At 45.4% G+C, this 15585-nt stretch overlaps 1 protein-coding gene across 1 annotated transcript in view; it reads right to left on the reverse strand.

Annotated features, from left to right (window-relative positions):
- Positions 1-1967: 1967 nt before the first annotated feature.
- LOC133128878 (E3 ubiquitin-protein ligase TRIM39-like) overlaps positions 1968-15585 on the reverse strand; it is a 62605-nt gene continuing 48987 nt past the window's right edge. The window contains exon 3 of the mRNA XM_061242684.1: positions 1968-3721. Coding sequence (XP_061098668.1) covers positions 2339-3721 — 1383 coding nt within the window. The 3' untranslated portion in view covers positions 1968-2338. The remainder of the gene's footprint in view (positions 3722-15585) is intronic.

The raw sequence follows: 15585 nt of genomic DNA on the forward strand, positions 1-15585 counted from the left end.
TCTCAAAACCGCTGCCTAGATTATACAACTTGTCTATCCATGCAAATAATATTCACCCCAAGCCATAAAAGCATTAAAAGCCATAATATCCAGAATTTATTTCAATAAAGTACTGGAGTGTCTGGAGCCCAGATACAGTGTAAATAGTTAGAGTTATATGGCATTATTGTAGGAAAAGGCAGGTTTTTCCCAATGACAGAAAAAAGTTCTGTCCTCTGAGTAATTATTACAAAGACCACGGTGATAATATTTTTCGTAGCACAGTCAAAATGCATCTTGAAGGACACTAAAAAGTTAACGCCAATATTTTGTTTCTGATTTTTAATATTTTGTCTCCCTCTGCAGATGGAGTTTAGAACTTCATTCAAAAACTTGCACAGTAATTGTCTTCATATTTATACTCAATGCCAGCTGGCTGGAGGAGGTGTGAGAAACATTTAGAAAAAATGATTCTGTTCAATTCAGAAATTTTTTATAAAACGCTGCTCACGTCCACATGTCCCAGGGCACTGCACATTTAAAAACGACAGGTACAATTCAAGCAAGGCATTCAGGTACTCCCTTATACAGATACCATAATAGCACAATAAAATAAATGTTTTCAGTTGACTTTTAAAAATAGCCCCACAGTTGGCAACAGTTGACTGGAGGCAATAACTGGTACCGCCAATAGTCCCTCATCTTTCAAGTGCAAGGATCGAATTGGCACATAAATTCTGCAAGGTGTAAAAACATTAATAATTCTCCCGGCAATAGTAATGCTGCCTGTGTGCAAAAGTATATGCCTTTATGGAACCTCTTTTTCATTTATAAACTGACTCTTCAAAAACTTTGTAATTGGGGTTGTCCGTTCTTTGTTTTCTGTTTAACAAATCTACAGTAAGTTTAACAAATGAGAGATGGTGAAGCCAAAGGAGCAGTGTTGTTAAAATGAAGATGCTCTTGTACATTGATATAGTACACCTTTTGACATATTCTGCAGTATGCTTTTTATTCCTGTCTCCTTCTATTCTTGTGCAGTAGTCCTCATTTACCCCAGAGGTGAGTTATATGACCTGCTGCTGTCACAGTGGGAAAATCCCTCAGTGTCTCCCGGCACTGAGTAAAAACAAACCTGTACAGACGACTCCTTTGCTCCTAGAATATGTACCTGTTCAATTCCCAGCAGCTGTCCACTCTATCATAATGCAGTTAGTCAGTAGGCTGTGTTGGCATTGATGTCTTGCACTCACACGTTTCACAGGAGAGGCCAGAAACATTGCAAAATAAACAAAACACAGATAAAGTATGATCACCATCTATAGTTATAAATGTTTTTGAACTCGCAAAAGTTTTGTTTAGGACTTTTTTACAATTGCAATTACAGTGATTCTAATGCATGGTGCACACTACAGGCTAGTCGTCCAATTTTGTGCCCGATTCATTCACCCCTCCTGACAATCTTTGGGGTGTTCCTGATTTGAGGCTGGTCCAAACCTATTATCTGCCCACAGTATCCTGTAATGTGACCAAGGCATTTTAGGCCCCATGAAAAGATCTTACATTGGGCCCCACCACCCCAGAAAATCTTAAAAATCTTGCAGTGTGAGAGAAACTACAGTGGAATCTTCAAGAAAAAAACACAATAGCCAATGAGAGCCAAGTTTCCAGGGAAGCGAAAGGCTTGCTTTACTCAAAAGTCACTTTGGATCACGTGAGTTTCTGCGAGATCCAAGGTTCTGAGAGTTGTGACTTGTGATCATGAGTATAAATGGTCGTAAGCCTCTGCCTGGTGGAAAGAAGACATGGCAAAGCACTGGGGTGTATATTATTTATTTTGTTTAGTCAGCAACTTATCCAAATGATGTACATAACATACATATTCTGTATTCTTACTACTGTATTCTGCCAAAGCTACTATGGTTAAACACTTTAGGCTGAACAGAAATGCTCTGATCAGGAAAGGCAGACACACAAGATTCCCCCAGAATGCTATGACCAGTTGACATGTACTTTATAACAACAATTACTTGTACAAGAATGTGTGATAAACCAAGGTATTTCCCAAAGTGTGTTCTAGCTGACTCTTAGTCTTACCCTCACCTAGGCCTTTGTCCCACTGTCTACATCCGCGCCATCTGTACTCATACAGATGGGTACAAACTCACATGAGCTGAGACGGTAGGTCCAAATAATAACAAAATAAGCAATTATATTATACCTAAAATGATGCAAAACCTTCACCATACATTTGTATATTTTTCATAATAAAATAAGCTTTTCTCACATCAACAAATCAAGAAGCCAATTCAACTAATGCACTAACCAAGTTAAGCAAAATGTTTGCTTAAAACAGTTTCTAAGAAACAGGAGAGAGGATCATTGGGACTGTGTCACTTTTTTGTGGATTCAAGAACAAGCAGAGTTTCTCAGTAAAGGTGTTCCCTGTGAACGAGAACATTGGCAATCTGGTCTCCACGTTGTAAAAAGAGATCTGACCCTCCTCATAGTCCACATACACACCAACTTTTTTCAGCCCTGAACTTGGACTGAGCTCGACGTGAGAGTCATCGAGAGCTTTGAGATTCTCCCCTTCTTTTTGATGCAGAATCCAGAGACCATTTCTTGGTAGAGGTGTGTTCTTCTTCTTCCTGCAGATAGACACTGTGACGACTCCCAAATACCAGGCCGTCTTTCCCTCCACTTGCACTTCCCAGTAATGTCTTCCTGAAGTGAACGTCTGTTTCCCCAGCACAGAATGAGCAGTATCAAACCTTTCTGGGTTGTCAGGCACTATTTGCATCCTTTCTTGATAGCGGACCTCTTTCCCATTCTCAGACACAACCAGGTTGCGTTGTGCAGTAAGGGGATCCAACCTCACATCCTCAGCATATTGTTGAATTTTTTTAAACTCAGCATCCATCAGCTCTCTCAGTTTTACTCTGAAGTTCTCGTCGTATGGAGAGAGCACTCTCCTCACAATCCCCACACACAGTTCAGTGTGGATGACGACATTGTCCCAGTCCTTAGAGCACGGGGGAGTTGGCTGAGAGGGGAAGCTCTGTAAAATGTGGACGTAGTCCTGGCAGTGAAGGAGCTGTTTCAACTCGGCCTTTCTGGTCTTTGAGTCCTTGATCTCCTGCTCCAGGTCTTCCAAGAGGCTTTGGGCCCTGGTCTCTACTGCCTTCTGCTTCCCCTCGATTGCCTCCGTCAGCTCCATCTGGCATTTCTCCACGGAGCGGAGAATAGCACTAAGGACCTGCAGGCCCTCCTTCAGCTCCTTCTCTGCGTCCTCCCTGCTCAGCCTCGTCCTCTCTCTGATCTCCTCCATCTTTTTCCGTCGGTCCAGGATCTCCTGCTTCACCTGCAGCACCTCTCTCTTCAGCTGGATGTGTCGGTGGAACCACTCTCTCTCAACGGGCACAGTGGTGTGCTCTCCGTGGTCATCCTCTACACACAGCCTGCAAACACATGTGCGGTCGGTCTTGCAGAAGAGTTCCCGGGGCCGGTTGTGCTTCTCACACACGCTCTCCTTCAGGTCGAGCACTGAATCCACCAGCAGGTCGTCTGTAGTGTGAGACTGGGCGTCGTCGTCACAGAGAGAGGCGCGGCATGGCAGGCAGGAGTCCTCCGCCTCTTGCTTATCCCCCGCTTTGGGAGCTTCCAGTCTTTGGGTCTTGAAATACTGGGTCATCTGGTCCAAAATGGTGTTGATACTGAGATCTAGTGGGCCTCCAAAGGTCTTGTTACACAACGGACACTGACACGTGTCACTGTTGTCCCAGAATCCAGTCAAACAAGCTTTACAGAAACTGTGCCCACAGGGAGTGGCTACAGGGTCAGTAAAGTCATCCTGGCACAGGGCACAGTGGAACTGCCATTCAGAGAGGGGAGTGCTGGGTAAAGCCATGTCTCTGTTCCTGCCTCCCTGCTCCACACAGTCCCTTCTGTTCCTCCACTCAGTCTCTGTTTCTTCCTCTGCTTACGCTGGGACGGAAATGTTTACATTACATTATGGCCATTGAAAACTACGCATGAAGTGCTCGCAGACCGAGTTCCTGTGTAGCAGAGGGCTCCTATCTACAGAGAAGGTTTCAGGAAGCGCAGCTTGTAGCCTCGTATGGATAAGTTTCGATTCAGTAAAGTGAGGGTGTGTCTCTGTGCCCTCTGCTCTTAAAGGAACAGCAGTCTCTTTCGCTCTCCCTGCAGTTTTGGTTGAGTAACCACCGGTTGAGTAACCACCTCTGTTTCTGTTTAAAACAGGGGTGTCTAATCTTATCCACAAAGGAATGGTGTGGGTGAATTCTTTGTTTTTGCTGAATACAAACAAGCTTGAAAATTGAGCTGGTCATGCTGGTCAAACACTGGTCCAGCTGGGTATGAGCTGGTTAACCAGCATGGCCAAGCTGGTCATAAAGCTGGTCTAGCTGAGTATGAGCTGGTCAACCAGTTAGTGCTGGTAGCTGGTCACATACATAGCTGGTCACAAAACATAGCTTGAGCTGGTCAGACCATGCCAAGCTGGGAGCGTATCTGACCTGGGCAATCAGCTAAACCATGTTGAGCTAGGAGCTGGTCTGAATTGGTCAAGCAACTACCAGCTGTTTCAAACCTAGTTTACTGATGTTGATCGTGGGGTTAAGGGCCTTGCTTCACCTGTGCGGATCTTATCGTAGCTACACTGATCTTCCAGGTCCCAGTCATGTATTATTGTGGAGCCCTTACTATGGAAATGTGGATGTTCTCACTGGTAATTATTCCAATTATTCCAGTTTGGTGAATATGGAAGGACTCCCTAACCCCACGTCAAGCTTCTGCCTTTTCCTTGCTCATAAATTATAGTCCACAAAGAACTTTAAGGTAAAACATCATGTTACTGACCTGCTCCTGAATAATAGTTTGACTGTGTAAAATATTGTTGGCTTATTATGACCTTTTAAAGATCTTTCCTAATGTCACATTCGCTTCAGACCTCACGACTTACCAGTCTCTCCTGGCAGCATTCTCTTCCGCTGTCACTGCCGCCAAAGCAAAATACTATCAAACACAAATTCAGAACGCCGGTTCTAACCCCCGGAAACTTTTCTCTATTTTTTCCTCTCTCCTCAACGCACCTCCTCCTCCTCCTCCTCAGTCCTCCTTCGCTGCTGATGACTTTGCTGATTTCTTCGATGAGAAGGTCACAGTCATCCACAGATCCTTTACAACCACCGCCCCCCTCACTGTGCCCTTCCCCCCCTCTAGGCCCATCCCTTCCTTTTCCACTTTCTCCCCCCTTACAGACTCTGATGTTTCTCAACTCCTGCTCTGCCACCGCCATACAACCTGTGCCCTTGACGCTATCCCCTGTTCTCTTCTCCAGACTATCACACCAGACATTCTCCCTTTTTGTCACCTCCCTTGTCAACTCCTCCCTGTCTTCCGGCTGTTTTCCAGCATCCTTCAAGAGGGCCCACATCACTCCGCTGCTAAAAAAGCCTGCTCTGGATCCCTCCATCATCCAGAACTACCGCCCGGTATCTCTTCTTCCTTTCCTTTCTAAAACTATAGAACGAGCCGCTTCTACTCAACTTTCTTCTTTCTTTTCTAACAACAACCTGCTAGACCCCCATCAGTCTGGCTTCAGATCGGGCCACTCGACAGAGACTGCGCTCCTCTCCGTCAGTGAGTCACTCCATGCCACACAAGCAGCCTCCCTCTCCTCTGTCCTCATTCTTCTAGATCTCTCTGCTGCCTTCGACACTGTGGATCACTCTATCCTCCTGTCTGCCCTGTCAGCAACGGGCATCTGTGGCACAGCCCTGGACTGGATTGAGTCCTACCTCTCTGGTCGCTCCTTCCAGGTTGCCTGGGCTGGTTCGGTATCGACACCTCGGCCCCTCGCCACAGGAGTTCCCCAAGGCTCAGTCCTTGGCCTGCTTCTTTTTTCTCTTTACACTCGCTCCCTTGGCCCTGTGATCACTGCACATGGGCTATCCTACCACTGCTATGCGGACGATACCCAACTCTTCGTCTCGTTTCTGCCGTCTGATACGCTGGTTTCAGCCCGTATCTCTGCTTGCCTGAGGGACATCCAGAGCTGGATGGACAACCACCATCTAAAGCTCAACCCAGGCAAGACTGAAATGATATTCATCCCTGCTAATACCTCTCCCCATCTGGATCTGTCCATTTCCCTCGGGGATACCACACTCACGCCGTCACCCAGTGCAAGGAACCTCGGCGTGGTGATGGACAGCAGACTGTCCCTTTCCGAGAACATGACCGGTGACCCGGTCTTGCAGGTTCTTCCTATACAACATACGGAGAATCCGCCCCTTTCTCACCCCCTACTCGACCCAGCTCCCACCCCTGCCAGACCTCTTCGTTCAGCCTCCACAGGCCGCTTGGCACCTCCCCCTCTCTGAACCTCCACCTCACGCTCACGACTGTCTGTTCTGGCTCCACGGTGGTGGAACGAACTCCCCGTTGAGGTCAGAACTGTAGAATCTCTCCCCACCTTCAAGCGCAAGCTGAAGACACACCTCTTCAAGCAGCACCTCTCCCCATCCCTCCCTACCTCCCTGTGAACCTTAATTGTTGTCTCTGTGACTTGCTTTGTGTATCGGTATTTTTAGTTGGCTAGGTAAGCAGTGTTTGGATAATTAACTTTGGTCACTTTTGCTCTGTTTGTTTGTTTCTTTGTTCGAAAAAATAAAATAAAAATAAAAAATAATAATAATAATTGGCCCTCGTCCTTATCTTTGTTGTACAGGTAGCAGTTGAAATTGTACTTCCCTCTAGGGTCTTTCAGCGAACTTATCCCTGGTTATGGGTATGCACTTTGTTGTACGTCGCTCTGGATAAGAGCGTCTGCCAAATGCCAATAATGTAATGTAATGTAACATGGTGAAAATGTGAGGGAGAGGGTGTGTTGTAAATGTCCATGTGACCACATGGAGGCGCCCTAACAACGCAATCGACTAATACTGATATTGCCCTTGATATCCGCTTGTTCTCTGCACCAATCTGCCAATCCACTCCAACTCTGCAGAAAGAAAATGTTTTGTTCAATGTACAGGAGAAGATGACTCATAATACCTTAGTGCTAAACACTTAAGTTACTCCCTTGCCTCCTCTCTCACTCTCTTTCTCTCTCTTGCTCTCTCACTCTCTCCCTTGCTCTCACATATGCAGCAATGAGCATGAGGGCATGATCTTCGAATATTAGCTCTGGAAAAAAATCTTTGATGGGTTCTATATGGATCAAATGCTTGAAGGTATGACTGTTGTAATGCATGGCCTATAATTCTAGAATGTTCCTCCTGTCGACAACAAGAAATGAGCATTTTATTGAAAAGGACAAAATCTTTTTGAGAAACCTCCTATTCTGAAGACAGTTTTCACATGTAATGAATATTAAATGTTTTAATCAGTTATCAGAGGTTTTGGACTACGTCGCCTTTTGTTCTTCCGTTTTCCGAGCCTCCGACTTAGAATTGGCCTACTCTACGCGTCAGTCATGTCACTAAATTTGGGAAGGTAAATATTCCATTTAAGAGTCAATTGCCGTATATTAAATCGCCTTCCACAAAATACATATGCGTTTTGTTTTATGTGAGCAGACCACTAAACACAAAACTCACTAGGTGCAGTGGCACAATGCAAAGAGTGTCCTCTAGAGGGCAGTGTTGTTGCATTGCATCCGTGCAGCAATCAGTTACATGCATTTTTTTACATACAGAGGGGCTTCTTGGGTTTGGGTATGGGAATGACAGGAGCCCTCCACTCTTTGCCTTTGGAAGCTATCTGTTCTTTCTCCTGCTTTGCGTCTTAGGATTTGACTAATGAAATGATTTACACGGCACAGCAGCGTCGATGGTAAACCCTTTTCTCTCTTCAGTGTTTTGAGATCCAGAGAGCAAACCCACGCATCGCTTGCGTGCCAAAGCGATGAAAAAACCCTGTAAATACACTCACGACTGCGCGGCACGTGCCTCCTTCTCCACACATGCACGTATAATGCTCTGCACACGGACTCGAAGCCTGTCACTCCGTATGAACATACATGCCATTGTCCCCAGGGGCGTAAGCAAGGGAGAAATACCGTGTTGTGAGATTTACCGTATGGACGACAGTGGCCCGCTGCAACGATGTGCCTTCGCAGTTTCACCTTTAGGCCAGCTGCCCAACTGAAGGAAGGTTTAGTAGGTTGAAAGGCTGTGTGTCAGTTTTCTTTTAGATTAAAGAAAATCAGTTTTGCATTGTGCACAAGCTCTTGTTCTTGTACACGTGAGCAGTACATACCCACATTGACTGTTCCCTGGGTACATAACCCACACGTGAAAATAACAACAATGCTCTCTCTTTACCTTTATGGTGTAAAGGTCATGTGGCTCATGTCATATGTCATACACAGGCCAACATGCCGACACACACACACATAAACACGCTCAAACACATAAACACACCACCACCAGCCAGCCATTCGAACACCGGTACACTTGCAATCCCCGAACCCGCATGGTTTGGCGTGTCTGAATGAGGCCGTTAGCCGGTATCGCCTGTCATGGAACATTTCTCACACTGTGTTAAGATATAAGGCGGGCTGTGCGAGGCGCAACGGGGGAATAAGGGACTGATTGCGTTCGGAATGCGAGTGCCGAGCCGAATCTCATAAATGAGTAATCGCTCCTCAGCGCTCTCGCACACGGGGGTCGTATCCATTAGGGGAGTAATCCACCGCCCCCGCGCAGGGACGTCGGGGGCTCCTCCGAACGGCCCTCCCATCCTCTCTCCTCCTTCTGCTCCCTCTGTCTTCTCCTTTCACCTCAGCCCACCTGTCCCTGCCTTTCCCTCCCTCCACTTCTCACCCCTTGTTTCTTTCACTCTGTTTTCTCCGTCGCTTTCTGTCTGTTTCTTGCCTCCACGTCTGTCACCCTTTTCCATTTCCCTCCATCTCTCTGCTCTTCTCCCTCTGCCTCTCTGTCACTTCCCCCTCTCCTTTTCGCACCCGTGCCTCTCCCGCTCATCTCCTCTCCGTACCTCCTTCCCATCATCACGCTCCCCCTCCTACTCCCTTGCTGTCTCTCACTCCTCTCTTTCTCTGTTACCTTCTCTCTATCCCTCATCATCACCACCTCCCTCCCTCTTCCTCCTGCAGTGTCATCTTCTGTTCTCTGACAAACTGCCATTGCAAGGATTGCCCTGTCAGTCAGTATGTGAAGGAGACTGAAGTCGAATTAAGAAAGACAAAGATTTAGTGATGGAGATGGGGAGTAAAAGATATAGGTGCAGTTACAGTCCCTCCGTAATGTTTGCGATAAAAAAAATTATGTCTTGATTTGCCTCTGATTTGCTATAATTTTAGAATTGGAATCTCACATGTGGTGAGAGTGCATATTCTTCGATTTTATTAAAGGGTATGTTTATACATTTAGAAATTACAGTGGTGTTTATACATACTGTTGTCCCATTTCAGGGCACCAGAACGTTTGGTACACATGGCTTCACATGTGTTTGTAATTGCTCAGGAGTGTTTAATTGCCTCCTTAATGCAGGTATAAGAGAGCTCTCAGCACCTAGACTTTCCTCTTTTCTTTCAATCACTGTTGGAAACTATTATTGATGTTTATCCACATGAGGACCAAATGTAGGTCGAAAAAGCCGTTATGTCACTGAACAAAACTGGAGACATTGGCCAAACCTTAGGCTTACCAAAATCAATTGTTTGGAACATAATTAAGAAGAAAGAGAGCACTGGTGAGCTTATTAATCACAAAGGGACTGCCAGGCCAAGGAAGATCTCCACAGCTGATGACAGAAGAATTCTCTCTACAATAAAGTTACAGAGGCTACACTGCAAGATGCAAACCGCTGGTTAGTTACAAAAACAGGATGGCCTTAAAAGACCAACCACAGTTCTGGAAAAAGGTCTTGTGGACAGATGAGATGAAGATGAATTTACATCGGAGTGATGTCAATAGCAATAGCAAAGTATAGAGGAGAGAAGGAACTGCCCAAGATCCAAAGCATACCACCTCATCTGTGAAACACGGCAGTGGGGTTGTTATGGCCTGAGCATGTATGCCTACCAAAGGTAGTGGCTCATTTTGATACAAAGGTACAAAGGAAAATGTGTCAGTTTAACAGTAAGATGCTCACATCCAATTTGCTTATCGATGCTATTCATGCTTTTACCCCTTTTTTCCCTAGTTTGGAAAGCCCAGCTGTGTCCATACATACTGTTGTCCCATTTCAGGGCACCATAATGTTTGGGACACATGGCTTCACAGGTGTCTTTGCTGCAACCTCTGCTGTGAATTTGGGAGAGCACAAAGCAGTTAGTGCTTTCCAGTTTGTGCTCTCCTCCCAAACATGCAAACTTCTGCCTCTTTTCACTCCTCCGCACTGGCATGGTCCATCTTTGTGTGAGGCCCATAAAACAGTGCTTTGACAGGATGAGCCACCCGGCAGCCCATAACATTATCGCTTGGACGAGGAAACCCAGTTACAGACTACTGGAAATAACTTGGGTCCTACATGTCACACAAGCACATTTCAGAGCTATTTTTGTTATGTCGTGTGTAATAAGGAAAATCCCTTTCCCCTGGAACAGACCAATAAAACTTCCCCCCGTTCACGGCCGTGTCCCTGCAGCTGTTGGCCTGTTGATCGCATTACTCTTGCATACTGTACGTGGAATTGGGATTGTGTCCAGAGCGGCTCTGCTAATATTGAGTGACGCTTGGGAGATGTGACTGCCCATTATTACTGCCAAGGCCCTCCCCAGGCTCTCTCTGAGAGTAAATGGGCCTCTGTCCCATAATGCTATTTGCCCAGGGGTGATTGAAATGAAGGGGCAGTATTGAGTGTGGCTTGTGTTGCTACAATTGCGTAACCGTATATAGTCACTCACAGAGCCAATTACATCGCGGGCCATCACTCTAGTCTGGTTACAGGTCTTTTAATGGACATTTCTGTCAGGGCCGTCCATCCTGGGCTGTATGCAGGGCACATAGCCAATGTGGCTGCTGTGTTTGTCACAACGGGGCATGGATCGGCTTTGTATGGAGAATTGGGTGAGGAACCCTGCTGTTAAAATCCAGCTATGCCAGTTTGACCAGTTTGAAAAATCAGCCGGGCAAGTTGTTCATAAGCTGGTCTAGCTGGTTATGAGCTGGTCAACCAGCTAGTGCTGGTAGCTTGTCTGAGCTGGTAGCTGGTCAACCAGCTAGCAGCTGTTTCAAAATATAGCTTGAGCTGGTCTGATCTGGTCCACCGGCTAATCCAAACTGGGAGCAGGTATGAACTGGTCACCCAGTTTACCAGCTGTTTCAAAACATAGCTTGAGCTGTTTTTTCAGCAGGAAAAGGCTTTTGTTTTTTGTATTCGTCTTTTTACACAATCATTAAAGTTATATCACTGAAATGGATGTTTTTTCAATCCCAATTGTGTTGAAACTGCTCATACAGTAGGTATGAATTATATTGTGTCATTCTATCACTTCCTGTTTCACAAGAGTATAAAAGCATGCAAAATACCCTTGTCAATCATCAGCATGGGAAAAGCCAAGAACTGTCAATTCAGAAGACACAGATAGTAATTGACCATGTAAGGGCATAAACCATATTGCAAATTTGCCAGGAAGAGGACACAAGTGCATATTATCCCTATGGACAGTAAGGGAGATGGTGAGGGAAGCCATAAGTAATCCAAGGATTGCAGTTTAAGAATTGCACAGATTGGTTGTGTCAATAAAATGGTACCTCCATACAAATAACTCTTGGAAGGGTGTCATGAAGACAGCCTTTACTGAGCACAATAAACAACCAAGCATCTTGAGTTCACCAAACCTCATTGGAATTATGACTGGAAGAGAGTGCTATGGTCAGATAAGACCAAAATGTTACATTTTGGCCATACACACCATCGACAAGTTTGATGGCAAAATGGAATGCATACAGCATCTCATACCTGCTGTCAAATATGGTGGTGGGTTATTGATGTTTTGGAGATGTTTTGCTGCCAGCAATCTAGGAGCACTATTTAAGATCAATTGCATAATGAATTCAACATAGTACCAGGAAATCTTGCCATAAAATCTGATTGCCTCTGCTAGGAAGCTGAGACTTGGTTGTAGGTAGTGTCCAACAGGACAATGACTCCAAACATTCATCAAAATCCACACAGAAATTTGTTAGATAAGAAAAACAACCATGTTCAGCAATGGCCACCTCAGTCTCCAAACTTAAATTCCATAAAAAACCTGTGGACTGAACTGAAGAAAGGGGTATCCGAAACATATCAATAATTCTGAAAATGGATGAATTGTCAAAAAATCCCTCCAAATGTGTTCTTTAATCACATATTATAAGAAAAGACTCATAGCTATCATTTTAGCCAGGGGTGTTTGAACAAAGTGTTTAGCCAGGGGTTCCAATAATTGTGGAACCTGTTTTTTGGGGAAATATGTTTTTTATTTGAAAGTTGTAAGACTTTGGTTGATTCCATTGAACAATTAATAAAGCACACTGCTTTACACATAATGGAAAATAAACCCACTGTATTTGCAAATTCATATCTTGGAGTCTAGAGAACGTGAAACTGAACATGGTTGGCATTGGTAATGCTTTTATGGTTTTAATGGGCTTGATGTTTTCACTTGGAGTTCTTTCATGAGTTTACTTATTCTTTTGATCAGTGTCCTGACTCCTCACATCCTGGTTCAATATGAATTCCTCTTAAGGCAGTAAGCCTGTTATAAGAGAGTGTGAATAGAGGTCAGGTGGGAAAAGTCTATTGCCTAAGCGTGTTATTTATCAGAGCAGGGTGATGAATATTGGTAACAGGAGGTGTAGGTGAAATGGCGGAGCTGGCAGTGTGAAAGTAGGAAAATAGTAATTCAGGGAATAGACATGTGATCAGAAGTCAACATCTCCGGTGTTCCCTTGAGCACAGTACTTAACTGATCAGTAAGTTTTCCACTCTGTAAGCAGATAATAAGTTAAACATAAACTTGTGGATGAGGGTGTAATTTAACGATGGGGGAAGGAAGGGCAAGTGTGTGTGTGTCTGTGAGTTCGCATGCTTGTGTGTTTGTGTGTGCGTGTTTATGTCTGCGTGTGTGTGAGGGTGAGTGTGTGTTTAACTTATTTATCTGTGTGTGTGTCTATGTGCGTGCATGTTTGTGCTTTTGTGTGACTGTTTATGTTATGTATCTATGCGTATGTGAGTGAGAGAGTGCATGTTTATGTGTGAGTGTGTGTGTTTACGTTATGTGTGTGTGTGTGTGTCTGTATATGAGTGCTGTGGAGATGACCGGGAGTTTCCATGGCTATTCTGAAGCGGGGATGCCACTCCTGTTTTGGAAAGAAAGATGAAGCCCTGGTGGTGGTGTCCCCTCAGATCTCCTGTTCCGGCGGTGGCAGACACGGAACGTGAAATAACTGCTGACAAAATGGAAACCCTGTGAGAAGGAACCCTTTGATGTTTGGCACGGATGACTGTACATTCGACACCATCTGGGCTCCGGGCCGTGGGTGTTTTCTGACCCCGGTCCCCCGTAGACCCCCTGCCCCCCCCCCCTCTCTTTTTCCCATGGTGCTGGGGCATCCGTTTTTCACGGAAGCAGAATAGGGAAATAGGGAGCTTGCTGTTATCCGCTGACTACAAAGAGTCTACCTCCATTTTCTTTAAAAAAATATATAATCAGATTAAAAAATACTTTTTCAAAGAAATAGATGCTTGTGCAAAAGGCATTCACCCAATGTGAATGATTGATATTTGGTGTAAAACTGTTAATGTGTAAAATATTGATTATCCCCGATAACAATCTCGCTGGCAGTGGGCTGCCACCATTACCTTAATGAAAAGTGACTTAATGAGTTTGTCAAATGAGCTTCAATCTCCCTTATTGATTACTTGAATTTATGCTTCTCCAAACACCGCTTGAAGTTTGGAGAGTGTGCATGTTGCCAGCTTCAGACCTGAGCAATTGTAGCACTTGTGAATGTTCCGGAAGGTGCGTTTCGTGCCTTTTCAGAAGAATGGAGTCATTCTATCCGGAGTGTCTGGCTGTGGTGTCGCCCTTGGCTAACCCCATCCGTAGCTGGTGCCATGAAAAAGAGCCGGTGTGTTCATGTGCAAAAGGAGTGTTATGCAGTGGGGGGGAAACACTCTTTTGCCCTTTGTTCCTGGGATCCAGTTTCCAGGAGAGAGCGCGCGGATCCGATGTCAGGGCACCTGCTGAAAAAACAATGAGCGAGGGAGCTTGAATGAGGACAGGAAGGATGTGAATGAAGGGGTGGATGAATGAATGAAGACGGGAGGGAAAGACTGCTGGTTGGGGCGGGGGAGAGGATGAGCAGGTGTGTGTGTGTGTGTGTGCGTGTGTAGGTGTGTGTGTGTTGGTGTCATATGTGTGTGTGTGTGTACGCACATCCATGTCACAAGGAAGCCTCGCCCGTGTTTCCTGTGCGCCATTTTCTCTGCGGGCTCCTGATTGGATGCTGGGGTGGAATCCTGGCTCTGCGGCACTGAATGTGGGGGCGTAGCTCCCCCCGTTCTCTTCCCTTCCTCCACCCTCCTCTTCCCTTCTTCCACCCCCATCTCCTGCCGCTGTTATTGGTGGTGCGGCTTGTGAATGAGTCTCTCTGACTGTTGAATGAAAATGGGCGAGCGGTGAAGAGCTCTGGGGGGGGGGGGGGGGGTCTACTCCGGCTCAATCCGCAGTCCCCCTCCCCTCCTAAACTCATGTACATTCAGGTCAGTGCGGCTGGCGAGAAGGAGAAAGCCTTCGATTGCAAACGACTCGGGGAGCCAATGGAAACCTCCTTTCCCCAGGCCCGGCAGTGGCACTGTGCTTGGAATACTAACCGTGTTTCCCGGGCAACGGAGCTCGGATGATAGATAGGCTAGGTGCAGATAAACAGAGAGCATAGAGGCAGTGGGTGTGGGTGTGTGTGTTTGCGTGCTTGTGTGTCTGTATTTGAGTGTGTTTGTGTGTGTACTTGTTTGTGTGTGTACAGTATGTGTGCGAATGCATTTGCGGGTGAGAACAAGTAAGCGTGTTTGGGGAAAGATGCACAGGAAAGAGATTGAGAGTGTGTTTTGGGTTGTTTGATAGAAAAAGATGTGTCTATGATAGTGTTGAGAGACTATGAATTATGTTGGAGGATAGAAACAGAATTTCACATTAATGTTTGTCCAATCCAAGTAACAGAATTTACATGAAGTACAGTATAACACCACATGGATATGAGTCTGTTCCAGATACATATTTACTAGACATATACATGATTAATGAGATTAAATTAGCCATTTTCCCTCACATTAATAATTGTCAATGAAACTTTTGGTGAGGCCAGATAAGAATTATTGTTGTTTCATGACAGTCAATTTGAATAGAAATGACAAAGTACCGGCTGCAAGATGAACAGATATTGTGCTTCTATATTGTGTAGTTTTAGGTGCCCATTGTGGTCAATTTGCCACATCCTTTAAAAACAACACCACACCTTCTTGCCGGGAATTTGCTGCAGTAAGAGAGAGAGGGGGAGTGAGCAAAAAGAGGGAGGGGGGTTGAGCGAGTGTGTACATGAATGAAAGAGAGGGAGAGGACGAGTT

The sequence above is a fragment of the Conger conger genome, chromosome 5, assembly GCF_963514075.1.
Source record: "Conger conger chromosome 5, fConCon1.1, whole genome shotgun sequence".
Classification (NCBI taxonomy): domain Eukaryota; kingdom Metazoa; phylum Chordata; class Actinopteri; order Anguilliformes; family Congridae; genus Conger; species Conger conger.